General features: G+C 64.0%; 3 protein-coding genes across 7 annotated transcripts; 1 reads left to right on the forward strand and 2 right to left on the reverse strand.

The window, feature by feature from the left end:
- Positions 1-213: 213 nt before the first annotated feature.
- On the reverse strand, positions 214-6407 carry DCAF15 (DDB1 and CUL4 associated factor 15). 2 transcript variants are annotated; one of them, XM_086871375.1, is made up of 13 exons: positions 6268-6407; positions 5524-5621; positions 5041-5176; positions 4358-4464; positions 4146-4282; positions 2961-3131; positions 2332-2772; positions 2145-2236; positions 1931-2059; positions 1633-1718; positions 1460-1564; positions 947-1056; positions 214-458 (listed from the first exon to the last, which is right to left on the reverse strand). In XM_086871375.1, exons 1-13 carry the CDS (start codon positions 6394-6396, stop codon positions 403-405), a joined length of 1797 nt encoding a protein of 598 aa, XP_086727501.1. In that variant the 5' UTR covers positions 6397-6407; the 3' UTR covers positions 214-402. The 2 variants fall into 2 exon arrangements, with proteins under 2 accessions (XP_086727501.1, XP_086727500.1); XM_086871374.1 differs by having other exon boundaries at positions 947-1062.
- Positions 6408-6737: 330 nt separating this feature from the next.
- Positions 6738-21694, reverse strand: CC2D1A (coiled-coil and C2 domain containing 1A). Of its 4 annotated transcripts, none has more exons than XM_086871243.1 (29): positions 21622-21694; positions 21229-21303; positions 20981-21122; positions 20782-20894; positions 20625-20687; positions 20416-20547; positions 19628-19987; positions 19482-19536; positions 19301-19390; positions 19098-19228; positions 17149-17221; positions 16931-17064; positions 16749-16836; positions 16507-16679; positions 14589-14711; positions 14151-14209; positions 13943-14059; positions 13286-13359; positions 12551-12609; positions 12029-12080; positions 11857-11956; positions 10195-10285; positions 9561-9695; positions 9441-9490; positions 9187-9250; positions 8973-9099; positions 8790-8866; positions 7554-7601; positions 6738-7464 (listed from the first exon to the last, which is right to left on the reverse strand). In XM_086871243.1, exons 2-29 carry the CDS (start codon positions 21277-21279, stop codon positions 7444-7446), a joined length of 2802 nt encoding a protein of 933 aa, XP_086727369.1. In that variant the 5' UTR covers positions 21280-21303; positions 21622-21694; the 3' UTR covers positions 6738-7443. The 4 variants fall into 4 exon arrangements, with proteins under 4 accessions (XP_086727369.1, XP_086727368.1, XP_086727370.1 ...); XM_086871242.1 differs by having other exon boundaries at positions 20981-21140; XM_086871244.1 differs by lacking the exon at positions 21622-21694 and adding an exon at positions 21548-21604.
- Positions 21695-21741: 47 nt separating this feature from the next.
- Positions 21742-27516, forward strand: BRME1 (break repair meiotic recombinase recruitment factor 1). The gene is made up of 8 exons (XM_086871246.1): positions 21742-21779; positions 22051-22092; positions 22202-22340; positions 22970-23078; positions 23163-24146; positions 24583-24662; positions 24763-24828; positions 24906-27516. The coding sequence occupies exons 2-8, from the start codon at positions 22062-22064 to the stop codon at positions 25009-25011; spliced, it is 1515 nt and encodes a 504-aa protein (XP_086727372.1). The 5' UTR covers positions 21742-21779; positions 22051-22061; the 3' UTR covers positions 25012-27516.
- Positions 27517-27865: the final 349 nt, after the last annotated feature.

Consider the following 27865-nt stretch of genomic DNA (forward strand, 5'->3'; position numbering starts at 1 on the left):
CTGGGGTCCCCCCGCCCGCCCCCCGCGCCCCCTGCCCCTCCCCCCCCCTTGCAGACGCTGTTTTTTACCTTTTGTAGCTTCTTTGTAAAAGGAATAAAAACCAACTGCGGTGTTTGCCCGGCCCCGCCTGCACAGGGGGCTCAGCCCAAATCCCCCCCCCGAACCTGCCCTCGGAACCGGCCCCAAATCCCACCCAAACACGGCGCCAAAACGTGGAAATGGGAGTTTTATTTTGGGGAGTGGGACTGGAGGTCCGGGGGACCCCTCCCCGCCCCTGATAAAACACTGAACGGCAAGAAGAAAAAAAAAAAAAAAGAAAAAGTAAAAACAAAAAAGAAAAGCAAAAAGAAATGTCCCCAAAGAGGGGGTGGGGTCTGTGTCCCCCTGGGGAGGGTCCCGCTGTCACAGCACGATCCACGTGTAGCGCTCGTTGTCCGCCAGAACCTTCAGGGAGCAGCCTTGGGGGGGAACAGCAGCCATGGGGGGGGCACGACCCCAAACCCAGCACCCCAAAACCCCAGGAACCCCCTGACCCCCCAGGACCCCTCCCAGGGTATCCCCAAACTCCCCCAGCCCCACTGAAAGCTCTCAGATCCACCCCCCACCTCCCTTGGACACCCCTGGGACAGCCCCAGGAACCCCCAGACCCCACCAGGGACCCCCCAGACTCCTCCAGGAACCCCCAGACCCCACCAGGGACCCCCAGACCCCACCAGGGACCCCCCCAGACCCCACCACGGACCCCCCAGACCCCACCACGGACCCCCCCAGGGTATCCCCAAACTCCCCCAGCCCCACTGAAAGCTCTCAGATCCACCCCCCACCTCCCTTGGACACCCCTGGGACTGCCCCAGGAACCCCCAGACCCCACCAGGGACCCCCCCAGACTCCTCCAGGGACCCCCCCAGACCCCTCCAGGACACCCCCAGCCCCTCGGGGGACCCACCCTTGTGCAGGGCCTCGTTGGTCATCCTGTGCACGCCGCGGCCGGGCCCCTCGGGGACGAGCCAGCGCATCACGGTGTCCACGCAGCCCTTGCGGTACGAGCTCCACACGCTGCCACTGCCACAGCCGCTTTGGGGGGGCTGCCGGGACCCCCGCGCCCCCCCCACTGCACCCCCAGGGCCCCCCCAAAGGGCTCTGCAGCATTTGGGGTGCCCCAAGCGCAGTCGCTGCCAGGGGGGGCTCGGGGAGGTCTGGGGGAGGTTTGGGGGGGTCCCAGAGCCCCTCCAGTAGCACAGAGTGCTCCAGGGGCCTCACCCAGCACCCCAGAACAGCAGCAGCCTCCCCAAACCCACCTGAGCACCCCCCAGAACCCCCAAATCCCCCTCAAAACTCACCCAGGGCCCACCCAAATCCCCCCCCAGAACCTCCAAATCCTCAAAGCTCACCCAGGGCCCACCTGAATCCACCCCCAGCCCCCCCAAGCCCCTCGACACACCCCAAAATCCCCCCTCACCTGGTCTGCCCCTTGACCTCGGTGAGGTCCCCCACGCCCACGGTGGTGAAGGTGCCGCTGTTGAGGTCCCAGGCGACCTTGAGGCTGGTGTGGTACGTCCTGGGACTGGAACGGGGGGCGTCAGCGCCTGGGGGGGCTCCGAGGGAGCTCTGGGACCCCCCCACCCCTCTCACCGGAGCTGCCCCTCCTCGTCAGGGGAGGGGAAGGCCAGCAGCAGCAGCCCGATGTTGATCACCACCTGGTTGGTCTCAGGGCACACCTGGGGGTGCAGAAGGGGGTGGGGGGAAACTGTGAGGGCGACCCCCCCGTTCAGGGGGTCCCACGGGGGTCTGGGCGAGAGCTGGGTGGGCTTTGGGGTATCCCAGGGGTGCAAGGGGGTGACAAGGGACAGTGAAGCTGGCGCGGGGGCACTGGGAATTTGGGGTAGCCCAGGGTTCTGGGGGCTCGGGGGGGCTCGGGGGGTCCCGGCACCTCGAGGATGACGATGTCGTAGTCGCTGAAGGAGCAGAACTGGCGGGACCAGGCGGCGTCGTTACGAATCACCTCGTTAATGACGTACTCAAAGTCCAGCGTGAGCTGCTCCACCGTCAGGTACTGCCCCTGGGGGGGTCCGGGGGGGTCACTGGGGCTCCCCCCAAGGGCTCCCAGGGGTGCCCTGTGGATCTGGGGACCCCCTGAGCCTCACCGGGGCCGTGGCTCGGTCCCGCAGCGGCCTCAGGCTGCGGCCACTCAGGTCGGTCACCACGAAGGGCAGCGAGATCTTGTCATCCTCCAGGTCTGGGGGGGAGGGGGGGGGACAGGGCTCAGGGGGGCACCCCAATAACGGGGGGAGCCCCGTCCCCCACAGGGGGCACCCCCAGCCCCCCGCTCACCCTCGGGGGGCTCCCCGGGCTCCAGCACGTAGCGCAGTTTGGTGTAGTTGACGTAGCCGGGCTCGGGGGAGGTCCCGGGGGGATGTGGCTCCCCTGGGGGACTGCCGGGCGCTGGGGGGGGAGTTTCGGGGGGCGGCCCGCGGGGGGAGGGCGGGGGCTCGTCCCCCCCTTCCCCGTGAGCCACCCCGAGCCCTCCCCCCGCACCCTGAGCCCTCCGGAACAGGTCGGCCACGAACTCCTTGGCCTTGGCCACCGCCGGGGAGGGGGGCGCAGGGGGGAGGTCTGGGGTTTGAGGGAGTCCCTGGGGGGGCTGCGCGGCCGGGGGGGCCCCCCCAGCCCCCTCCAGCTCCTCGGGGAGTTGCGAGGGGGCGTTTTCCCCCCTCCGGTCGGGGCCTGGAACGTTCCGGCGCTCGTAGAGGATCTGCTGGGAGCTGCTGTCACCTGCGGGGGGTGCAGGGGTCAGGGGGGGGCCTGGGGGGCCCCGGGAGATTCGGAGGGGTCCCAGGAGGGTTTGAGGGGGCCCAGAAGTTCCCAAGGAGTTTGGAGGGCTCCTGATGGGTTCAGGCAGTCCTGGGGGGCTCTGAGGGTTCCGGGGAGGGTCAGGGGGTGTCGGGGTGTCCTGGGGGTACCCGCGGGGTGCACGGCGATGGCGCAGGCCACGAGGGAGAAGCTGGTGTTGAGCAGCACGACGTGGTCCTTGCGCAGCTGGAACGCCGGCTGGAAGGTGGGGAACGGATACACCACCTGGAACTTGGTGTGCAGCAGGAAACCGTGGCGCAGGCAGGCGGGGGGGGCCTCACCTGGGGGCGTGGGGGGGTCAGGGGGGACACCCCGGACTGGGGTCCCCCCCTGGGATACCCCCCCAGAAAAGCCCCGAGTCGCTCTCAGCGTGGGAGCTGCCAGCCCAGAGCTCACGGGGCTCACGGGGCAGGGGGCTCAGGGGGGGCTCAGGGGGCTCATGGGGCTCAGGGCTCACGGGGCAGGGGGCTCAGGGGTCTCACGGGGCAGGGGCCTCAGGGGTCTCAGGGTTTTCGGGGGGTCAGGGGTATTACAGGGCTCACGGGTCTCAGGGGTCTCACGGGGCTCTCAGGGGGCTCAGGGGTCTCACAGGGCTCAGGGGTCTCGGGGTCTCAGGGGGTGCTCAGAGGTCTCAGGGATCTCAGGGGTCTCATGGGGCTCAGGGGTTCTCAGGGGGGGCTCACGGGTCTCAGGGGGGTCTCAGGGGGGGCTCACGGGTCTCAGGGGGGTCTCACGGGGCTCAGGGGGGTCTCAGGGGGGTCTCACGGGTCTCAGGGGGAGCTCAGGGGGCTCAGGGGGGGGTCTCATGGGTCTCAGGGGGGTCTCAGGGGGGTCTCACGGGGCTCGGGGGGGCTCACGGGGCTCAGGGGGGTCTCACAGGGCTCAGGGGGAGCTCAGGGGGGTCTCAGGGGGTCTCACGGGGCTCAGGGGGGGCTCAGGGGGGGCTCAGGGGGGGCTCAGGGGGGGCTCATGGGTCTCAGGGGGGGCTCACGGGGCTCATGGGGGCTCACGGGGCTCAGGGGGGTCTCAGGGGGGTCTCAGGGGGGTCTCACAGGGCTCAGGGGGAGCTCAGGGGGGTCTCAGGGGGTCTCACGGGGCTCAGGGGGGGCTCACGGGGCTCAGGGGGGGCTCAGGGGGGTCTCACGGGTCTCAGGGGGCGCTCAGGGGGGGCTCAGGGGGTCTCGGGGCTCATGGGGGGCTCAGGGGGGTCTCAGGGGGGGTCTCACGGGGCTCAGGGGGGGCTCAGGGGGGGTCTCACGGGTCTCAGGGGGGTCTCAGGGGGCTCAGGGGCTCACCGGGGGGAGCGGCGGCCCGGCGGCAGGCGGGGCAGTGCCGCGGCGGGGGCACGGCCACGGCGCTCACGTAGATGTCCCGGTGGTTCTCGTCGCTCATCAGCATCATGTTCACCTGCAGCCCCGGCGCTGAGCGCGTGCTGCGGCCGGGAGGGGACAGCGGTGTCAGCGGGGCTGCAGCGGGGACGCCGCGGGGCTCGCGGGGCGCCACCCACTTGAAACCGAAGACGATGACCTTGTCGCTGTCCCCCGGCCACTCACACACCGTCAGGTAAAGGTCGCTGTAAATCTCCTCGTCCTGGAACAGCCGCACCTGGCGCACCTGGGGGGGACCCTGAGTGGGTGGGGAGTCCCCAGGGCCATGCCAGGGGTCCCTGAGTGTCCCTGGGGGTCCCTGGGTATCCCTGGGTGTCCCTCAGTGTCCCTGGCTGTCCCCGGGTGTCCCTGGGTGTCCCTGGGGGTCCCAGGCTGTCCCTGGGTGGCCCTAGGGGTCCCTGGGGGTCCCAGGTTGTCCCTGGGGGTCCCTGCATGCCCCTGGGGGTCCCTGCGTGCCCCTGGGGGTCCCCAGGTGTCCTAGGCTGTCCCTGGGTGTCCCTCTGTGCCCCTGGGTGTCCTGGGCTGTCCCCGGGTGTCCCTGGGGGTCTCTGGGGGTCCCTGGGTGTCCCGGGCTGTCCCCAGGTGTCCCTGGGTGTCCCTGGGGGTCTCTGGGTTTCCCAGGCTGTCCCTGGGTGTCCCTCGGTGTCCCAGGCTGTCCCCGGGTGTCCCTGGGTGACCCTGGCTGCCCCTGGGTGTCCCTGGGGGTCCCAGGCTGTCCCCGGGTGTCCCAGGCTGTCCCTGGGTGTCCCCGGGTGCCCCAGGCTGTCCCCGGGTGTCCCAGGCTGTCCCCGAGGGTCCCTACCAGGCGCAGTTTGCTGTGCACGTTGAACTCCCACCAGTAGAGGTGGTACAGGTAGAAGGAGAAGTCATCGTCCCCAGAGCTGCTGGTGTAGGACAGCACGTAGCGGCCACACTTGGAGAAGCCCAGGAAGATGTGGCTGGGGGGACACGAGGGGACACGGCGGCACATGGGGGGACATGGGGACACCGAGACAGGGCCAGGGACATGAGGAGGGGACACGCAGGACGTGGCAGGTGGGGACACGGGAACGGGGAGAAGGCATGTAACGGGGGTCCCCCCGCACAGCTGGGGTCCCCAGCAGAGTTGGGGGTCCCCAGTGTGTCCCCAGGGCTGGGGTCCCCAGCAGAGTTGGGGTCCCCCAGTGTCTCCCCAGGGCTGGGGTCCCCAGCAGAGTTGGGGTCCCCCAGTGTCTCCCCAGGGCTGGGGTCCCCAGCAGAGTTGGGGTCCCCCGGTGTCTCCCCAGGGCTGGGGTCCCCCCCTCACCCCGCCCATAGAAATTCCTCGTCCACGATGCTCTTGAGAGTGACGCAGACGCGCGGTGGAAGCTTCCGGAACAGCCGGGGGGAGAGCTGCCCGCTGAGCTGGGGGGCACGGGGGGGTCAGGGACCCCCCAGCACTCCCCACAGGTGGGGGGAGAGTTGAGCTGGGCGGGGCACGGCAGGGTCAGGGACCCCTCTACCCCTCCCCACAGACCCTCACAGCCGGGAGGAGCTGCCCACCGAGCTGGGGCAGCACGGGGGGGACGGGGACCCCCGAACCCCCAGAATCGCCCAACACCCCCCAGAAGCCAGGGCACAGCTGAGCTGGGGGGCACTGGCGGGTCAGAGACCCCCAACACCCCCAGAGCCGGGGAGAGCTGCCCCCTGAGCTGGGGGCGTACCGGGGGTCCCACACGGCCCCCCGCAGCCCCTCAGCCCGTGACCTCCAGCCCCTCAGAGAACACCCCCAGATCGGGGCTCCCCCCGCGCCCCCAACTCCGCAGCCCCCCACACGGGACCCCCCAGCTCAAGGCACCCTCAGGGACCCCCCACCCTGCCGGCATTCCCCCCCTCAGAGTCGCCCCTTCCTCCCGCAGGGCGCCCGCCACGTCCCAGCCCAGTGTCCCCTCAGCGCCGCCATCCCTCCCTCAGGGTCCCCTCACAGAGACCCCGCTCCCGTCCCACCTCAGGGCCCCCTCACAACCCCTCCCTCAGCTCCCCCACCGGCCCCTCAGCACCCGCCGCTCACCCGGACGCGGTCCAGCTGCCTCACGAGGTGCTCGCGGCGGCCTCGGGGAGCGGCCCCGGGCCCAGCGCCCCCCGCCGCCCCCCGTTTCCCCCCGGGGCCGCCCCGCTCCGCTTTCGAGCTCGGCGCCATTTTCCCGGACCGGCCGCTTCCGGCGCGCCGCACGCCGCCGCCGCCCCGCCCACACCGCGCTCCCAGTGGCCGCTGACGCACCTCCCGCGCACCTCATTGGCTAGCTCATCCGTCAATCCCCAGCGCGCCCCGCCCCCACGCGGCAAATCGACCAATGGGAAGCCAACACCCACAATGTGATTGGTTGCTGCCCGCGCCCGTCCGTTCTGGCGGGGTTGCCATGGAGACGAGGCAGCGGCGGGGGCGGTCCCAGAGTGGGCGGGGCCAGGCGGGGGTGGGCGGGGCCATTGCCGTGATTGACAAGTCGGGGACGCGGCGCGTCGGAGTCACCAAAATCCGCGTTTTTCTTCTTAAAAACTTTTATCATTTGTGAGAGCGCCCGGAACAGCCCCTCCCCTACAGGCACTTGGGGGGGATCCGCTTTGGTGGGGGGGACACGGGGATGGGGAAAAAGTGCTTGGGGGGACACGCGGACCCGGATGGGGACAGTCGGTGTCACCCTCGTATTCGGGGGGGGCTGTGTCACCCTGTCACTGGGGCAGTGTCACCCTGTCACTGGGGGGGGGTCAGTGTCACCCTGTCACTGGGGGGTCAGTGTCACCCTGTCAATGGTGGGGGGGTCAGTGTCACCCTGTCACTGGGGGGTCAGTGTCACCCTGTCACTGTGGGGGGGGTGTCACCCTGTCACTGTGGGGGGGTCAGTGTCACCCTGTCACTGTGGGGTCAGTGTCACCCTGTCACTGTGGGGGGGGGTTCAGTGTCACCCTGTCACTGGGGGGGGGGTTTAGTGTCACCCTGTCACTGGGGCAGTGTCACCCCGGGGGGAAGGGGGGGTGTAGCAGCTCTGATCCCTGTGATTGTCACAGTGGGCATGGTGGGGGGGGGGTGGATCCCAGAGCCCCCCCAAACCAGGGGAGGGGTCCTCTGAGCCCCCCCAAAGCAGAGGGGGGGGTTCCCAGAGCCCCCCCCAAAGCAGGGGAGGGGTCCTCTGAGCCCCCCCAGCACCCCCGTGGTGGCAGCCCCAGGAGGGGGCAGGGCCGGGGGGATTCATCCACGGAGCTTTTGGAGCTGGAAGAGAAGAGGGCAGTGAGGGAGGAGGGTGGGGGGGGTTAGGGGGGGCCGGGGGACCCCCAAATTCCACCCCTCGGGGTCCTCACCTCACTCTCCACCAGGTTCCGCTTGTACAGAGCCTCCTTGGCTGCCTCCTGTGGCGGGGGACACAAAACAGCACCCCAGGAGTTTGGGGGTCACATCAGGAGTTTGGGAGTCACATCAGGAGTTTGGGGGTCACATCAGGAATTTGGGGGTCACATCAGGAATTTCGGGGGGCAACAGGAATTGGGGGGGGGAACACAAATTGTGAGGGCACCGAGAATTGGGGGGATCACCAGAGTTGAGTCTCCAGGGTTTAGGGGGAGCCCAGGAATTTGAGGGGTTCACCAGGATTTGGGGGGACTGAGGCGGGTTTGGAGGGGCAGCAGGAATTTGGGAGACATCGGGGTTGGGGGGCAGCAGGAATTTAGGGGGCACCAGGAATTGGGAGGTCCTGAGGTTTTGGGGGGACAGTCCAGGATTTCTGGGGCGGGACCCCAGGGTTTGGGGGTCCCGAGGTTTTGGGGGGGATTTCTGGGGCGGGACCCCAGGATTTGGGAGGTCCCGAGGTTTTGGGGGGGATTTCTGGGGCAGGACCCCAGGGTTTGGGGGGTCCCGAGGTTTTGGGGGGGATTTCTGGGGCGGGACCCCAGGGTTTGGGGGGTCCCGAGGTTTTGGGGGGGATTTCTGGGGCGGGACCCCAGGGTTTGGGGGGTCCCGAGGTTTTTGGGGGGGATTTCTGGGGCGGGACCCCAGGATTTGGGGGGTCCCAAGGTTTTTGGGGGGATTTCTGGGGCGGGACCCCAGGGTTTGGGGGTCCCGAGGTTTTGGGGGGGATTTCTGGGGCGGGACCCCAGGGTTTGGGGGGTCCCGAGGTTTTGGGGGGGATTTCTGGGGCGGGACCCCAGGATTTGGGAGGTCCCGAGGTTTTGGGGGGGATTTCTGGGGCAGGACCCCAGGGTTTGGGGGGTCCCGAGGTTTTGGGGGGGATTTCTGGGGCGGGACCCCAGGGTTTGGGGGGTCCCGAGGTTTTGGGGGGGATTTCTGGGGCGGGACCCCAGGGTTTGGGGGGTCCCGAGGTTTTGGGGGGGATTTCTGGGGCGGGACCCCAGGGTTTGGGGGGTCCCGAGGTTTTGGGGGGGATTTCTGGGGCGGGACCCCAGGGTTTGGGGGGTCCCGAGGTTTTGGGGGGGATTTCTGGGGTGGGACCCCAGGGTTTGGGGGGTCCCGAGGTTTTGGGGGGGATTTCTGGGGCGGGACCCCAGGGTTTGGGGGTGCGGGGAAGGCTCCGGGGGTCTCACCCGCTCTCCCTGGATGCCGAGGCGCCGCGCTGCTTCCGTGTAGAGCCGCAGGTGCCGCTCCAGGTGCTCTGCGTACTCTGGGAGCGGGAAACACCGGGATACACCAGGAAAACCGGGATACAGCAAGGAAAAGTGGGATAAAGGAGGATTTTGGGGCTCAGGGCAGCCCGAGCCCCCTCTCACCCGTGCGGAACTGGGGGTCCCCCGCCTGCAGCCGCGTCCGCAGCCCCTGGATGCGCCGGAGCAGATCCTGGTGCTGCTGCCGCAGCTCGGGGGGCACTGGGCGCCCGGCGCGGCCGAACGGCACCATCTGGGGTGGGGGGTGTGGAAAACGGGGGGCGTCAGGAACATCCCCCGGCTTCCCTGAACCCCCAAAGCGCCACCAGCGCCCCCTCACCTTCCGCTCCAGCCGCTCCCGGTCAAACTGCAGCAGGTTGAGGCTCGGGAATGTGGGCATGGATCTGGGACGAGCGATCGGGGATGGAGATAAAAAGGGGGATTGGGACCCCTGAAAAATCCAGAGCGGCCCCAGGAGATCGGAAATGGGGAATGGGGGTCCCAGGGGACCCCAGAGCTTCCCAGCCACATCCTCACCCCAACGCTTCCCCCGTAAGGATCATCTCCCCCCGGAATTGTTCCCCCATCCCTCACCTGTTGTTCCCGTCCTTCGGGGCCGCCATGGTGGGTTTGGGAACGGCGACCTGAGCGGGAGCAGCTCTGGGTCACCCCAAGATCTCCCCCCCTGCCCACCCCGGGGCTCCCCGCACTCACCGCGGCCTCGGCCCGTGGCTCCAGCACCAGCCAGCGCTCGGAGCGAGGCTCCAGCTGCCGCTGCGAGCCCAGCGGCTCCCGGATCCTCACCCACACCTCCAGCCGCCCGCCCGTGCGGCGCCGCCCGTCCAGCAGCTGCGGACACCGGACACAGCGGGCACCGGCAGGATGAGCTCGGGAATGGGGTTGGGAATGGGGCCGGAAATGGGGCCGGGAATGGGAATGGGAATGGGAATGGGAATGGGGCTGGGAATGGGGCTGGGAATGGGAATGGGAATGGGAATGGGAATGGGAATGGGAATGGGGCTGGGAATGGGGCCGGGAATGGGGCTGGGAATGGGAATGGGAATGGGAATGGGAATGGGAATGGGAATGGGAATGGGAATGGGGCTGGGAATGGGGCTGGGAATGGGGCTGGGAATGGGGTTGGGAATGGGGCTGGAATGGGGCCGGGAATGGGGCTGGGAATGGGGTTGGGAATGGGAATGGGGCTGGAATGGGAATGGGGCTGGGAATGGGGCTGGGAATGGGGTTGGGAATGGGAATGGGAATGGGGCTGGAATGGGGTTGGGAATGTGCTGGGGAGCACTTGGGATCGGGAACACCAGGGAAGAGGGAAGAGCACCCCGCTCACCTCCAGGTGCTCCCGGAGCTCGCAGGACCCTTCCAGCCCCTCCAGCCGCAGCTGCGCCGAGCCCAGAGCCCGCTCCGGCCGGAACAGCCCCCTGCGGATCAGGGATCATCGGGATCGGCTGGATCCAAAGCAGGGGGGGGTTCCCAGAGCCTCCCCAAAGGAGGGGAGGGGTTCCCAGAGCCCCCCCAAAGCAGGGGAGGGGTCCTCTGAGCCCCCCCAAAGCAGGGGAGGGGTTCCCAGAGCCCCCCCAAAGCAGGGGAGGGGGTCCTCTGAGCCCCCCCCAAAGCAGGGGAGGGTTCCCAGAGCCCCCCCAAAGCATGGGAGGGGTCCTCTGAGCCCCCCCAAAAGCAGGGGAGGGTTCCCAGAGCCCCCCCAAAGCACGGGAGGGGTCCTCTGAGCCCCCCCAAAAGCAGGGTAGGGGGTCCCAGAGGACCCCCAAAGCAGGGGAGGGGGTCCTCTGAGCCCCCCCAAAGCAGGGGAGGGGTCCCAGAGGACCCCCAAAGCAGGGGAGGGGGTCCCAGAGGACCCTAACCCTAACCCCGGTGGCAGTGGGGCTGTGAGACCCAGCCCCACAGGCGTCCCCAAGAAATGGGGAATTGCAGCACTCCGGAGTCGCCTTTCACCCCCTCTTTGCCCGGATACATCTGGATTTTCCAGCTCGTGTTCTGCGTTTCCTGTGCTCCTCTCTGTATTTTCTCTTTCCTGTGCTATTCTATGTGTTTTCTGTGTTATTTTCCGTATTTTCTGCATCTCCCATTGTATTTTTCGCAATTCCCCTGCCTGTTTTCTGTACTTTCCACATTTCCTATGCCACTTTTCCTATTCTCTGCATCTTCCATGTTTCCCGTGTCATTTCCCCTCCATTTCCCCTCCATTTCCCGTGTCATTTCCCGTGTCATTTCCCATTTCCCGTGTCATTTCCCATGTCATTTCCCGTGTCATTTCCCATTTCCCGTGTCATTTCCCCTCCATTTCCCGTGTCATTTCCCCTCCATTTCCCGTGTCATTTCCCCTCCATTTCCTGTGTCATTTCCCCTCCATTTCCCGTGTCATTTCCCCTCCATTTCCCATGTCATTTCCCCTTTCCTTTCCCCTTCATTTCCCCTCCATTTCCCATTTCCCCTCCATTTCCCCTCCATTTCCCATTTCCCCTCCATTTCCCCTGCATTTCCCGTTTCATTTCCCGTGTCATTTCCCATTTCCCGTGTCATTTCCCCTCCATTTCCCGTGTCATTTCCCGTGTCATTTCCCATGTCATTTCCCGTGTCATTTCCCATGTCATTTCCTGTGTCATTTCCCATTTCCCGTGTCATTTCCCATTTCCTGTGTCATTTCCCATTTCCTGTGTCATTTCCCCTCCATTCCCCTCCATTTCCCCTCCATTTCCTGTGTCATTTCCCCTCCATTTCCCGTGTCATTTCCCATTTCCCCTGCATTTCCCGTGTCATTTCCCGTGTCATTTCCCATTTCCCGTGTCATTTCCCCTCCATTTCCCCTTTCCTTTCCCCTCCATTTCCCCTCCATTTCCCCTTTCCTTTCCCCTTCATTTCCCCTCCATTTCCCCTCCATTTCCCATTTCCTCTCCATTTCCCGTGTCCCCCGCAGGGTTTCCCGGGAGGTTTCCCATTTCCCCTCCTCCCTCTCCCCACATTTCCCCCCTACCCTTTCTGGGTCACCTCGAACTTGATCCCGCGGGAGCTGAGGAGCCTGCGCAGCCCCCGGTGCCCCCGGAGCAGCCGCAGCCGGAACCGTGCCCGGAATTCTGGGGAGGGGGCAGGAGGCTCAGTGACAACCCCCGGGACCCCCAGAGCCCCCCGAACCCCCCAGCATTTACCAGGACAATCCGTGCTTTTCACAACGTTGGTCTTGTCCCGCTGCGCCTCCTCCTGCGGGGGGGACTCGGGGACAATATGGGGGGGCACTGGGGACACCGGGGGGCACTGGGGACACCGGGGGGGCACTGGGGGAACACTGGGGACACAGGGGGGCACTGGGGGGACACTGGGGACACGGGGGTGTCACCAGGAGGGCACTGGGGACACCGGGGGGGCACTGGGGGGACACTGGGGACACGGGGGGACATTGTGGGGACATTGGGGACACAGGGGGGCACTGGGGACACGGGGGTGTCACCAGGGGGGCATTGGGGACCCAGGGGGATACTGGGGGGACATTTGGGACACTGGGGGGACATTGGGGACACCGGGGGGGCACTGGGGACACGGGGGGGTCACTGGGGGGGGTCACCGGGGGGGCACTGGGGACACGGGGGGCACTGGGGGGACACTGGGGACACCAGGGGGGCACTGGGGACACAGGGGGGTCACTGGGGGGGTCACTGCACCCCTGGACTCACCACACTGGGGTGGGGGAACTCGAAGCGCACGAAGGTGTCCAGATCACCGGGGGCCACGCCTGCGGGGGGACACGGCGGGTGTTGGGGGACACGGCGGGTGTTGGGGACACGGCGGTGTTGGGGACACGGCGGGTGTTGGGGACACGGTGGGTGTTAGGTGTTGGGGACACGGCGGGTGTTGGGTGTTGGGGGACACGGTGGGTGTTGGGGACACGGCGGGTGTTGGGTGTTGGGGGACACAGCGGGTGTTGGGTGTTGGGGGACACAGCGGGTGTTGGGGACATGGCGGGTGTTGGGGACACAGCGGTGTTGGGGACACAGCGGTGTTGGGGACACGGCAGGTGTTGGGGGACATGGCGGGTGTTGGGGACACAGCAGGTATTGGGGGACACAGCGGTGTTGGGGACACGGCGGGTGTTGGGGGACACGGCGGGTGTTGGGGACACGGCGGGTGTTGGGGACACGGTGGGTGTTGGGTGTTGGGGGACACGGTGGGTGTTGGGTGTTGGGGGACACGGTGGGTGTTGGGTGTTGGGGGACACGGCGGGTGTTGGGGACACAGCGGTGTTGGGGACACGGCGGGTGTTGGGGGACATGGCGGGTGTTGGGGACACGGTGGGTGTTGGGTGTTGGGGGACACGGTGGGTGTTGGGGACACGGCGGGTTTTGGGGACACGATGGGTGTTGGGGACACAGGGACCCAGCTCCCCGTTCCCAGCTCCCCCATTCCCTCACCGGGGGGCACTGGGAGGCCGATCCCTCTCTCTATTCCCAGCTCCAGGTCGCTGCTGCTCAGCTCCGGGAACGTCCTACAGGGGAGGGGGGAGGAGCCTGTCAGACCGACCCCCACCCCCAGGTGTGACCCCAACACCCAGGTGAGCCCCCCCCACCCCCCAGGTGTGACCCCAACACCCAGGTGTGACCCCAACACCCCCCAGGTGAGCCCCCGACACCCAGGTGTGACCCCCACCCCCCAGGTGCGACCCAAACACCCAGGTGAGCCCCCGACACCCAGGTGAGCCCCACCCCCCAGGTGCGACCCCAACACCCAGGTGTGACCCCAACCCCCAGGTGTGCCCCATCCCCAGGTGTGCCCCACCCCCCAGGTGCGACCCCCACCCCCCAGGTGTGCCCCACCCCCAGGTGAGCCCCCCCACCCCCAGGTGAGCCCCCGACACCTAGGTGAGGCCCCCCCACCCCAGGTGTGTCCCCCCACCCCCCAAGTGTGCCCCCCATCCCAGGTGAGCTCCCACCTCCCAGATGTGCCCCACCCCCAGGTGAGCCCCCCACCCCCAAGGTGTGTCCCCCATTCCCTCCCCTGTGTGTCCCCCACCCCCCAGGTGAGCCCCCACCAAAGGTTAACCCCCCCACCCCAGGTGAGCCCCCCCTCACTTGATGACACTGAAGGTTCTCTGCTCGTAGCGGGGTTTTGGGGGGGGCCCCCCCCGGCTGTGCTCCCTCCGCAGGGTCTCCATGTGCCGCCGGCATTCCTCGGCCAGAGCCTCACACCTGGGGAGGGGGGGGACACACCTGGGCAGGTGACCCCCCCCCCGGATCAGAGGAGAAGGAAGATCCTCGCTGCCCCCACCCCAGGGCTCACCTGGTGGTCTCCGAGATGTTCCCCAGCTGAGCGAACTGCCGGGAATAGCTCAGACACATCTGGGGGAGCAACGCGAGGAAGAGCAGCAGGAGGAAGAGGAAGAATGAGGGAGAAGGCAGGAAAAGAGAAGGAAGAGAGAAAAAAGAAAGAAGGAAAGACAAAAAGAAATGAGAAAAAAGGAAAAAGAAAGAGGAATAAGGAGAAAAAGGAAGAAAAAGAGGAGAAAAGGAGATAGGGAAGGACAAGAAGAGGAAAAGGAGGAAGAAAAGGAAATTTTCCACATCCATCTGATATCCTGGAGCCCCCCCCCCTCTTTGGGGTGCTTCCCCACCCCCCTCAATTCTTGGGGACACTCCCCCAGTTTTTGGGATACTCCCATTTTTTTGGGGTTTCCCCCCCTTTCTTTGGTGCCCCCCATTTTTGGGGGTTCACTCCCACCTGGTGCTGCCTCCTCAGGGCCCCCGCCAGCTGCAGGAAGGTCTTGGCGGCCTCGGGGGGCATCGGGACCCCCCGGCCCGGCCCCAGCTCAAACTCGGCCCCGTCCAGCGGCACCTCCGGGACCTGCGGCAGGGATTTGGGATCCCGTGGGATGAGAGGAGATCCTCAAGGGGAAGGGATCTGGGATCCCCAAGGGGAAAGGATCTGGGATCCCGTGGGATGAGAGGAGATCCCCGAGGGGAGGGGATCTGGGATCCCGTGGGATGAGAGGAGTGAGATCCCCAAGGCAAAGGGAGTTGGGATCCCCAAGGTGAAGGGATCTGGGATCCCGTGGGAAGTGAGGAGTGAGATCCCTGAGCTGAAGGGATCTGGGATCCCGTGGGATGCGAGGAGTGAGATCCCCAAGGTGAAGGGATCCCGTGGGATGTGAGGAGTGAGATCCCCAAGGTGACAGGATCTGGGATCCCATGGGATGTGAGGAGTGAGATCCCCAAGGTGACGGGATCTGGGATCCCATGGGATGCGAGGAGTGAGATCCCCAAGGTGAAGGGATCTGGGATCCCGTGGGATGTGAGGAACGAGATCCCCAAGGTGAAGGGATCTGGGATCCCGTGGGATATGAGGAGTGAGATCCCCAAGGTGAAGGGATCCTGTGGGATGTGAGGAGTGAGATCCCCAAGGTGAAGGGATCCTGTGGGATATGAGGAGTGAGATCCCCAAGGTGAAGGGATCTGGGATCCCATGGGATGCGAGGAGTGAGATCCCCAAGGTGAAGGGATCTGGGATCCCGTGGGATGTGAGGAGTGAGATCCCCAAGGTGAAGGGATCTGGGATCCTGTGGGATGCGAGGAGTGAGATCCCCAAGGTGAAGGGATCCCGTGGGATGCGAGGAGTGAGATCCCCAAGGTGAAGGGATCCCATGGGATGCGAGGAGTGAGATCCCCAAGGTGAAGGGATCTGGGATCCCATGGGATGTGAGGAGTGAGATCCCCAAGGTGAAGGGATCCCGTGGGATGTGAGGAGTGAGATCCCCAAGGTGAAGGGATCTGGGATCCCGTGGGATGTGAGGAGTGAGATCCCCAAGGTGAAGGGATCTGGGATCCCGTGGGATGCGAGGAATGAGATCCCCAAGGTGAAGGGATCCCGTGGGATGTGAGGAGTGAGATCCCCAAGGTGAAGGGATCCTGTGGGATATGAGGAGTGAGATCCCCAAGGTGAAGGGATCTGGGATCCCGTGGGATGTGAGGAACGAGATCCCCAAGGTGAAGGGATCTGGGATCCCGTGGGATGTGAGGAGTGAGATCCCCAAGGCAAAGGGAGTTGGGATCCCCGAGGTGAAGGGATCTGGGATCCCATGGGATGCGGGAAGTGAGATCCCTGAGGTGAAGGGATCCCGTGGGATGCGGGAAGTGAGATCCCTGAGGTGAAGGGATCCCGTGGGATGTGAGGAGTGAGATCCCCAAGGTGAAGGGATCCTGTGGGATATGAGGAGTGAGATCCCCAAGGTGAAGGGATCTTGTGGGATGTGAGGAGTGAGATCCCCAAGGTGAAGGGATCTGGGATCCCGTGGGATATGAGGAGTGAGATCCCTGAGGTGAAGGGATCCCGTGGGATGTGAGGAGTGAGATCCCCAAGGTGAAGGGATCCTGTGGGATGTGAGGAACGAGATCCCCGAGGTGAAGGGATCTGGGATCCCGTGGGATGAGAGGAGTGAGATCCCCAAGGCAAAGGGAGTTGGGATCCCCGAGGTGAAGGGATCTGGGATCCCATGGGATGCGGGAAGTGAGATCCCTGAGGTGAAGGGATCCCGTGGGATGTGAGGAGTGAGATCCCCAAGGTGAAAGGATCTGGGATCCTGTGGGATGCGAGGAACGAGATCCCCAAGGCGAAGGGATCTGGGATCTTTGACTGGACGCACCTGTGCGATGTCGACGGGCAGCCCCCCGCGGGCGGCCCCGATGAGTCCCTCGATGCCCTTGGCCCGGCGCAGCAGCAGCTTGGCTCCCTCCAGGTCGTTGCGGCGCTTGGCCCGCAGCGCGGCCTGCGCCAGCTGCCGCCGCCGCAGCTCCAGGAACTCCAGCTGCTGCTGAGCTGGGAGCGGGGCAGGGGCTCAGGGGGCTCCCCTCAGCCCGCCCCCCCTGCCCCCAGTCCCTCCTGTACCTTTTCCAGAGGGTTTGGGAGCCGGCTGGGAATTCCGAGGGGGCGGCGGCTGTTTGGGAGGGGCGGCGGGGGGAGCGCTGGGCTGCACCTGGAGCCATGGGATGATGGTGTTGGTACCACTGGGAATGTCCCACTCGGGGTCCTTCCCGCCTCCCCAAATTCCCTGGACCCCCAAATCCCACCTTGGCCACCTTGCTGTCCCCCTCTTCCTCCTCCTCCTCCTCCTGCTCCAGCCCCGTCAGCTTCAAGGCCGCCTCCAGCATCCCAGAAATGCTCGGCTGCGACTGGATCTCGGTGCCCTGGATGGGGGGGCAGCCTGGAAAAGGGGGGGGGTCCCGGTGGGAATGGGAGCCTCCCAGCTCCACCGCCCCCTCCCACGGGTCAGGAAGCGGGAACGTACCCGGGGGAACCGGCAGCTCCAAGAGATCCACGGCTTTGCCGGCGCTGTGAGCACGGATGGCGGCCTGGTATTGCTGGGGGGGCACAGGGGGGTCAGGGGACACTCAGACGGGGAACTGGGAGCACTGGGGCCAGACTGGGATCACCCACACAGCGGGGACCGGTGTCCCTGTGGGGGGACTGGGACCAGGATCGTCATGGTGGCACCAGGAGGAGCGTTCTGGGATCAGAGATCACACACCAGGACTGGGCTCCCTCCAGGACAGGACTGGGATCACTGTTCGGGGATTGGGATTCCTGTTCTGGGGTTGGGATCTCTGTGCCTGGACTGGGATCTCTGTGCCTGGACTGGAATCTCTGTTCTGGGATTGGGATCTCTGTGCCTGGACTGGGATCTCTGTGCCTGGACTGGGATCTCTGTTCTGGGATTGGGATCTCTGTGCCTGGACTGGGATCTCTGTGCCTGGACTGGGATCTCTGTGCCTGGACTGGGATCTCTGTTCTGGGATTGGGATCTCTGTGCCTGGACTGGGATCTCTGTGCCTGGACTGGGATCTCTGTGCCTGGACTGGGATCTCTGTTCTGGGATTGGGATCTCTGTGCCTGGACTGGGATCTCTGTGCCTGGACTGGGATCTCTGTGCCTGGACTGGGATCTCTGTTCTGGGACTGGGATCTCTGTGCCTGGACTGGGATCTCTGTTCTGGGATTGGGATCTCTGTGCCTGGACTGGGATCTCTGTTCTGGGACTGGGATCTCTGTGCCTGGACTGGGATCTCTGTTCTGGGATTGGGATCTCTGTGCCTGGACTGGGATCTCTGTGCCTGAACTGGGATCTCTGTGCCTGGACTAGGATCTCTGTGCCTGGACTAGGATCTCTGTTCTGGGACTGGGATCTCTGTGCCTGGACTGGGATCTCTGTGCCTGGACTGGGATCTCTGTGCCTGGACTGGGATCTCTGTTCTGGGATTGGGATCTCTGTGCCTGGACTGGGATCTCTGTGCCTGGACTGGGATCTCTGTTCTGGGATTGGGATCTCTGTGCCTGGACTGGGATCTCTGTGCCTGGACTGGGATCTCTGTTCTGGGATTGGGATCTCTGTGCCTGGACTGGGATCTCTGTGCCTGGACTGGGATCTCTGTTCTGGGATTGGGATCTCTGTGCCTGGACTGGGATCTCTGTTCTGGGATTGGGATCTCTGTTCTGGGATTGGGATCTCTGTGCCTGGACTGGGATCTCTGTGCCTGGACTGGGATCTCTGTGCCTGGACTGGAATCTCTGTTCTGGGACTGGGATCTCTGTGCCTGAACTGGGATCTCTGTGCCTGGACTGGGATCTCTGTGCCTGGACTGGGATCTCTGTGCCTGGACTGGGATCTCTGTTCTGGGATTGGGATCTCTGTGCCTGGACTGGGATCTCTGTTCTGGGACTGGGATCTCTGTGCCTGGACTGGGATCTCTGTGCCTGGACTGGGATCTCTGTGCCTGGACTGGGATCTCTGTGCCTGGACTGGGATCTCTGTTCTGGGATTGGGATCTCTGTGCCTGGACTGGGATCTCTGTGCCTGGACTGGAATCTCTGTTCTGGGATTGGGATCTCTGTGCCTGGACTGGGATCTCTGTTCTGGGACTGGGATCTCTGTGCCTGGACTGGGATCTCTGTGCCTGGACTGGGATCTCTGTGCCTGGACTGGGATCTCTGTTCTGGGACTGGGATCTCTGTGCCTGGACTGGGATCTCTGTTCTGGGATTGGGATCTCTGTGCCTGGACTGGGATCTCTGTTCTGGGATTGGGATCTCTGTGCCTGGACTGGGATTTCTGTTCTGGGATCTCTGTTCTGGGACTGGGATCTCTGTTCTGGGACTGGGATCTCTGTCCTGGGGTTGGGATCTCTGTCCTGGGGTTGGGATCTCTGTTCTGGGGTCTCTGTCCTGGGATGCAGCTCTCCCACCTTGACAATCCTCTCGTGCATCCGTGCCTTCCTGGCGTCCCCGCTGTCCTTGGCCTGGGCCGCGGCCACCCGGTACCGCTCCATGCGCTGCTCCAGCGCCTCCCGCACGTCCCGTGGCGCCCGGGGGGGCTCTGGGGTGGGGAAAACGGGAGAATCCCAAAAAGTCCCCCCTTTTCCCTCCCCAGGGAGCTGCCAGAGCTGACCTGCGGCAGGAGGGGTTGGGCTGGTGTCCGGTGGGTTCTTTGTTGGAGAATCCCTCAGGAGCGGAGCCTTCGGCTCCTCCGGCTGTGGATCTGCGGGAAGGGAGCAGCCAGATCCCACCAGGACCTGCAGGACCCCCAAACCAAGGGGTTCAAACTCTTTCCATCAGGATCGGGGTCTCACCAGGGGCTGGCGGAACACGGCCCTGCCCCAGCACCTCCAGCTGCGCCTCCAGCCTCTGGAAAACCACAGGAAAACGGGAATTCCGGCACGGCAGCTGGGCCCAGAAACTGAGAGATCTGGGGGGATTCTGGGAATCCTGGGTGTACCTTGGCCGCACGGAAGTGCCCGAGGGCCGTGGCCGTGTCCCCGCGGCGTTTGGCCGCCAGCGCTTCCTTCTGCAGCTCCTGGAGCCGCAGCTGGAGCGCCGGCACCGAGCCGGGATCCGGGCAGGGATCCGGGCAGGGACCCGGGCAGGGATCCGGGCTGGGATCCGGGCAGGGATCCGGGCAGGGATCCGGGGCAGGGGGAGGCTGTGGAGGGGCAGGGGGCTGCACTGGGGGCTCAGGGCTCGCAGGGGGAGGTGGCCCAGGGGCTCCCCCACCCTTCCCCAGAGCCACCGGGGGAGGAATGTCGGCCTTGTCGATCGGCTTCCCACTCCGGACGGACTCCAGCATCTGCTCCAGGGTCTGGGGGAAAAGGGGAATGGGGGAAACGGTGAAAATCTGGAGGAATGGGGTGAAACGGGGGCAGAGCTTGGGAGAATGGGGTAAAACAGGGATCTGCAATCAGAAAATGGGGTAAGAGAGGGCTCAGAATTGAATGAAAGGGAGTGGATGGAACGGAACAAAGTGAATGGAATGAAATGGAATTTCGTTGGAATGAAACTGGTCAGGACTGGGAAAAGTGAGATAAAACTGGGCTCAGAACTGGAAAAAAACACGACAAAACTGCTTAGACTCAGGCAAAGCTCGGTCAAACAGGGTTCAGAATTGTGACAAGCTGCTCCATACTGGGAAAAACAGCAGAACACGAGGTTATTCCAAGGATTTTGAGGGCAGAGGGAGCGGGTCTGGCCAGAGAGACCAAAGCCCTGATTCCAGGGGCTCGGACTCACCTTGAGGCCGCGCTGGAGGCGCCGGAGCCGGGCCCCGTTCCCGTTCTCCCTCGCGGCGTTCCCCAGGGCCGCCCGGTAGAGCTCCGCACGCTCCGCCAGCTCCGCCAGCAGCGCCCCGACACCCGCGGGCTCCTGCGGGAACACCGGATCACTGGGATCCTCCACCGGGATCGAGCCTGGGCTCGGGGCTGGGATGGCCCAGGCCGTACCTGTGGGGTCTCCGCGGCGGCTGCACTCCTGGACCCCTCCTCCAGCACCTCCTGCAGCTCTGCCTGCTCAGGGATCCAGGGAATCAGCCCTTGCTTGGGGCAGGGATCCCTTTTTCCAGGCTCAGGACCTCCCCTGTTCCCTCCTCCTCCTCCTCACCAGCAGCTCCTCCTCGTTCTCCAGATCTTCCTCCCCCTCCTCCCCTTCCTCCTCCTCCTCCTCCGGGGGGTCCTGGAGGCAGAGCTGGGCCAGGGCCTCCACTGCTGCCAGAGCTGGGGGGAGCGGAGGGGTCACAAACCCGTCTGGGGGGAGGTGGGTCCCCGTTCCAGGGGGTCCAGGCGAGGGGAGGGGGGTTCACCTTGCGGGGGAGGCGGGGGCTGCTCCCCCCGCTCCGGCCCCTCCCGGCCCCCCAGCAGCAGCAGCAGCTCGGCCTCCAGCGCCGCGTCCCCGTCCCCGTCCCCCGGGCTGCCCCCGGCGCCGGGATCCGCCAGCAGCCCCATCTGAGGGCGGTGACAGTGCTGAGGGGAGAGCGAGGGGATCCCGGGATCCGGAGCAGGGGATCCCCCCCCGGGATCCGGAGCAGGGGGTCTCGGGGGTCACACGCACCTGCCTGGCCATGGCCGCCCCCCGGCCCGGGACTCTCCTCGCTCTGCTCATGGCTCCGTGTCCCACCGGGCCGAGCTGCGGGGGAACACGGGGGGACCCCGGCCCTGAGCTGAGCCCCCGCTCCCCCCGGCCTCCCGCGAGCCCCTCCGAGCACCCCTTCATGCCCCGACCCGCCTCAGAGCCCCCCAGAACACCTCGGTGCCCCCCCCCCCTCACGGGGCCCCGCCGCCCCTCCCCACAAGGCCCGACAGCCCCTTGTCCCCCCTCCCAGGGCACCCCACAAGGCACCGTCACCCCCCAGCTCTCCGCCGCCCCTCACCCCCCGATGCCGGTGATCCCGGCGATGCGGGCCGATCCCGGTTATCCCGGTTATCCCGGTTTATCCTCACTCACTTCCTGCTCCGCCGGCTGCTGTCAACACCCCGCGCTTTACAGCACGGCCGTCGCAAAAGCCGCTGTCGCAAAAACCTCTGCGGTTGCGTCTCGCTTGGCGGCGCGGGAGAACTACAACTCCCGGCGTGCCCCGCGGGCAGGGAAAAGGCGGGAAAAACGTGAGGGGGACACTGGGCAGAATGCGCTGAGGTGGAAAATGGGGTGGAAATCGGAGAAAATTCCACGATTTTCACCTCAGGCCTGGAGGGATTGAGGCTTTCTGTTGCGGTTGTGCCTCTGGGGGGGCTGGGGGATATTGATTGGGCTGACAGGATAGAGGACTGGGGGGAAAAATGACTTGCTGGGAGCTGAGGGGAAACAGGAGGGTATGAGAGGGGTGTCAATAATGGAGAGCTGGGGTAATGTGGGGCTACTCCTTGTCTGTCTCAGGTAACACCAGGATGGGGAAGCGTAGGACCCACACACTCCCAGGTAACAGGGAAACTCCCAAATGTCCCAGTTTGGGCCCACGGTGGCCCTTCCCCACCCAAGTGGGATTCCCCCACATCAAAACCGAGACTCCCTTTCCTGCCCACAACAGGCGACAGGAAATTCCACGCTCCCAAAGCCAAGCGGATCCTTCAGGAAGCTCCAGGAGCTTCAGCCAGCTCAGCCGTGCCCGTTCCTTCCCAGAGCAGCGATCCCGATGGAGATCCTGCCAAGGTGGAGTCCCAGGCGAGGTAATGGGAGGGAACTGGGAGGGAGCGACTTGGGCTGTGTTATAAATGCATATCATATTATTGGCTTTTCGCAAGTATTATAATGAATATTATATGTATAAGATTAGAAAATTTAGCTGTAAAAATATAGTCTTCTTAATTTCTGTTATTAATGAAACTTAGAAATAGTGGTATAATACATGTATGTTAGGCTATGACACAGCATTCAAACAAAAACTACTTTTATTTGTGTAACCCAAAGACTGAAAAAAAGCTGGAGATATTTTTTTTCTTTTGTAAACTATTTTATCCAGATGAAGACAGCAGTGCCCAGAACTCTGGGGGAGGAATTTATTGCATTTCTGGTATCAGGGAATGTAAATCTCGATGGCACCAAGAAGATTGATCTATTGGGAAGGGGGCAAGAGAAAACTAAACAGAAGAACACCAAAGATCCTAAGAAGAATGTAGGAATATGTATGAGAATTTATGGATATGTAGTAGGGTTCTGTTTTTAAGGGACAATCCTTTGTTAGTGAGGTGAATGCAGAGACACCCGGCACTATCTGTGTACTTTATTTTTTCTTCTAATTGTTTTTCCATTAAACTTTTAAATTCTATAAAAATTATGTGAACCTCGTTTTTCACAGTCTGGATCCCCTCAGATCCAATCCTTTGGAATTTGCTGGGTCCAACGGCAGGAACAAGGTGGATCCAGAGGGAATCCCTGTGGGAGAGCACGGAGCCGGATCCCTGCAGGTACGGAAAACCTCCAGCACGGTGTTCACACCCAGCAGAGGGAAAAACTCCCCAAACTGGGGTTTTTAACGTGTTATTTTTCAGGAAGGAAGAGACAAGATTGGAGGCGACAGAGCACTAGGATCACCCAAACAGAGCATTTCCAATGGGATGGAAGAGAATCTTCTGGAATTGCCCCAGCCGGGAATTTTGGAAGCAAATGGGACAGGAGAGGATGAGCTGGAGTCACCAAAACCAGGAATTCTGGATGGGGCAGGAGAGAATTGTCCAGAATCACCAAAAGCAGCAATTTTGGAGGTGGATGGGGCAGGAGAGGAGCCCCCAGAGTCAGGGAAACATATAATTTTGGATGGAATGGGTCAGAATCATCTGGAATCGTCTCAGCTGGGGATCTTGGAGGGGAATGGAGCAGGAGAGGAGCAGCTGGAGTCACCCCAGATGAGAATTCCAGAGGCAGATGGGGCAGGAAAAGAGCAGCTGGAGTCACTGAAGCTGGTAATTTTGGATGGAACAGGAGAGGATCAGCTGGAATCACCAAAACCAGGAATTTCAGAGGTGGATGGGGCAGCAGAGGAGCAGCTGGAAACACCAACACACGCCATTTCGGATGGGGCAGCAGAGGAGCATCCAGAGTCAGTGAAACCAGGAATTTCAGACGCAGATGGGGCAAGAGAGGAGCAGCCAGAGCCACTGAAACAGGGAATTTGGGATGGGGCAGGAGAGAATCAGCTGGAGCCACCAAAACCAGGGGATTGTGGAGCAGAGGGATCCAGCCCCGAGGACACGGAGACCGGCACAGCCCCTGCGGAGAGTTCAGAGGTGCCGGACGCAGCGGGAGGGGGGGAAGGTGCCCTGGAGGAGGGAGGTGGCACTGGGATTGCCCTGAGCATGGACACAGGGTCCCCAGATGGTCCCAGAGATCCCCAGAGCGATGGAGGGGACACAGAGAGCCGGAATTCCCAGAGCGGGAATCCCAGGATGGCAACACCAGGACGAGATCCAGCAGCCAGCAGCACCGAGCCCCAGGAACACCGGGAAGGAACCAGCCCAGAGCTCCCAGCAGAGGAGGTACAACTGGGACGACCCCTCCCCACCCAAACTGGGACCCAGAGACCCCTCCCCACCCAAACTGGGACCCAGAGACCCCTCCCCATCCAAACTGGGACCCAGTGACTCCTCCCCACCCAAACTGGGACCCAGAGACCCCTCCCCATGCTAAACTTGGACCCAGAGACCCCTCCCCACCCAAACGGGGACCCAGAGACCCCCCTACACCCAAACTGGGACGACCCCTCCCCACCCAAACTGGGACCCAGTGACTCCTCTCCACCCAAACTGGGACCCAGAGACCCCTCCCCATCCAAACTGGGACCCAGAGACCCCTCCCCATCCAAACTGGGACCCAGAGACCCCTCCCCACCCAAACGGGGACCCAGAGACCCCTCCCCACCCAAACGGGGACCCTCCCCATCCCTTTGGGCTCAGCTCCTTTCTTTCCCTGCAGCCATTCCCGGGTGCCACAGGGCAGCAGCCCTGGGACACCACTGGATCCACAGGGAACAGCCCGGTGCAGCCACGGGAAAGGTGGATGGAACCAGACCCCACTGCAGGAATAAAATCCTGATTTTGACTAAAATCCCTGACTTGGGGAGTGGGAAGGCGCTGATTCCCCTTCTCCCAGCAGAGCCGCGGAGCCGGCAGACGCGAGCGACGTCATCCGCGGGCTGATCCGGGAACTCTCCAACCTCAAGTGAGTCCTAAATCCGTGTTCATTTCCCTGGGATGGGGGGTCCAGCAGCTGGGGGTGACGCCTGTGTCCCCCCACAGCCGCCTGGCCATGGGTGCCCACCGGGGACTGGAGCTGCTCCGGAGGCCAAAGCCACGGCGGGGCCGGAGGCCAGTGCCCAGCGGAAGCCGCTGGAAAGAGGGGTAGGGGCGTCAGGAACTGTTGTAGAACAGCAATTTATTGATGGAAACAGTGGGAATAAACCACCCTTCATCTGGAGAACAGCTCCAGTGCTGACTATTGGGCTCTTCCCACCATCGTGGGTGAACAAATCCCACCAAGCCCACCCAAAACACTGAGCAACGGCTGCGGTGCTGCGATAAAGGCTCTGACACTTGGAGCACCAGCACCCTCCCAGTCCCTTCCTGGCCTGGGATTGTCCAAAACTCAACAATCCAACCCAGAACATCCAGCGACAGCTCCAGCACCTGGAGCACCGGCTCCTTCCCAGCCTAACTCAACTCAAAACTCAAAACAAACACAGAACTGAACTGGCACCGCTGGCAGAGCACCCAGATCTGGCTGGAGCACCTGGAGCACCGGCTCCTTCCCAGCCTAACTCAAAAGTCAGAACTCAAAACTCAACACAAAACACAAAACAGAACTGGCACTGCTGGCAGAGCACCCAGATCTGGCTGCTCCAAAGCTGGAGCACCGGCTCCTTCCCAGCCTAACTCAAAAGTCAGAACTGAACACAAAACACAAAACTGAACTGGTGCCTCTGGCAGAGCACCCAGATCTGGCTGGAGCGGCTCCTGCAGGGTCCCACGGTGTCAGGAGGTGGCACAGCGTCACACAAACCCACGCAGGCCGGTCCCAGCGGGAAGCACCGAGCCGTGGGCTCTGAGGAAGTCCCTGGAAGAGAAAGCAGGAGAGGCAGGAGCACTGGGAAGCACCAGCACACGCCCCTTGGTTAGTGCCAAACTCCTGCTGGGGTTCCTTGCAGGAATCCCGTCCTGGATAAATCCAGGCTCCAAGCATGACTCCTTCCTTATGTCACCTGTTTCCCAGGTGCCTCCTCCTCCTCCTTCCTTCGGCTCTGGCTCATCGCTGAGATTCCCTCATGGGAATCCTGTTCCTGGCTAAATCCAGCCTTGGATCCAAAAATTCTGCACGGGGACATGGAGTCTTCCATGCTTTGGCTACTTCCCAGTGTCACCTGCCACCTGTTTGGTGCCCTCCTTTGGGTAGCTGCGATTCCCTGATGAGATTCCCCACGGGAATCTGGCTAAACGCAGCCTTGGGTGCAGCACAAACACCGTGGGGACACCCCAAACCCTGCAGGGGCATCCTTCACTCCCAATTCCACCCTGCCGCTCCTCACGGCAATCCCAGCCCCGGCCGAGCCCAGCTTTGGATGTGCCACATGTGCCGTGGGATGTGCCACATGTGCCATGGGATGTGCCACATCACAGCCCGCGGGTACCTGCAGGGGGACGCGGGATCCTCCATCTCTCGGCTACATCCAGCTCTTCTGCCTCCTCCCGGCGCTGCCGGAGCGCAGCGGGCGGGAGTAGACGGAGGTGTAGCCTCGGTGTGTGCGGGGACAGAAGCGACGGGTGTGGGCCTGGTCCTGCGTGGCCCCGCACTGCGGGCAGACGTAGCTGCGGAGCACCGGGCACTGCAGGCGGCCCTGCGCGTCCCGCAGGCTGTGGCTCCGGTACACGCCCGGGGACTCCCCGTTGTGCTGGCAGAACGAGCACAAAGCCGGCTCAGAAGGTGGGGCCGGTCCGGAGCTCGGAGCCGGTTCGGTACATGGAGCCGGTCTGGAGCTCGGAGCCGGTCCGGTACATGGAGCCGATCCGGTACATGGAGCCGGTCCGGAGCTCGGAGCCGGTTCGGTACATGGGGCCGGTCTGGAGCTCGGAGCCGGTCCGGTACATGGAGCCGATCCGGTACATGGAGCCGGTCCGGAGCTCGGAGCCGGTTCGGTACATGGAGCCGGTCTGGAGCTCGGAGCCGGTCCGGTACATGGAGCCGATCCGGTACATGGAGCCGGTCCGGAGCTCGGAGCCGGTTCGGTGCTCGGAGCCGGGGGACACGTGGTCATCATGGCCGCCAGCCCAAAGTAGTCCCTCCACATGTGGAAGTGGCCCGCGGGTCCCGCGCGAGGCAGCGGGATGGGGATCCCAGTGCTCCCGGTGATCCCGGTGCTCCCGGTGCTCCCAGTGCTCCCGGTGATCCCAGATCCGCGTGGAGTGGGATACCACAGGCTTCTCGTCCCTCCAGAGCGAGGAGCCTCCGCTGTGGCTCGGGGCTGGGGGCCACCTCTGGCAGCCCCGCTCGCCGCAGAGCGCCCCTCGGCATGCGGCTCCCCGCTCCAGATGTTCCCGGTGCTCCGGGTGTGGCGTGGGGCTGCTTCGGCCACTGTTCCCGGTGGTGTGGGGCCGGACACCGTGCTGCTCTCCCAGCGCTCCCAGTCTCCCGGTTCGGGCCTGGACATAGCTCCACTTGCTCGGTGTCACTTCCTCAGGCCACCCGAGTGGTCACCAGAGATCCCGCGGGTGTCCGCGCTGACCCTTCCCAGGAAAAGGTGAGAGTCCAGTGAGAGTCCGGTTAAACGGGACGCATTTTGGCCATGGCGTCAATGACCACGATCAACCTGTAAATCACCGTGAATAAACCACTCCCCGCCCTGGGGCATTCTAGCAATCCCGGGAGTACCAGCATTTTAGGGGAAAAACACACAATTTTGGGTGCTTCAGAAGCTCCATAACTGAATGGACCACTCGGGAGCAGGGACCCCCTGGCTGCTCCTGCCGGGGGAAATCCATGGCTCCGGGAAATTCCAACCTGGTGAGGATCACCAGGATCCTGGGGATGCTCCAGGGGGCCACAGGATACACTCGAAGGTCGGTGCTTTTACCCCAAACTCACCCAAATTACGGCGCTGGGATTCACTGGCAGGATTTGGGCTCTGACGCTGTCCCCCTTCCCCTGCTGGGACAGGGGATCCAACACTGTCCTCCTTCCACCAGGAGCCAGGATCCGGCCCCATCTC

The sequence above is a fragment of the Cyanistes caeruleus genome, chromosome 35, assembly GCF_971803275.1.
Source record: "Cyanistes caeruleus chromosome 35, bCyaCae1.hap1.1, whole genome shotgun sequence".
Taxonomy (NCBI): domain Eukaryota; kingdom Metazoa; phylum Chordata; class Aves; order Passeriformes; family Paridae; genus Cyanistes; species Cyanistes caeruleus.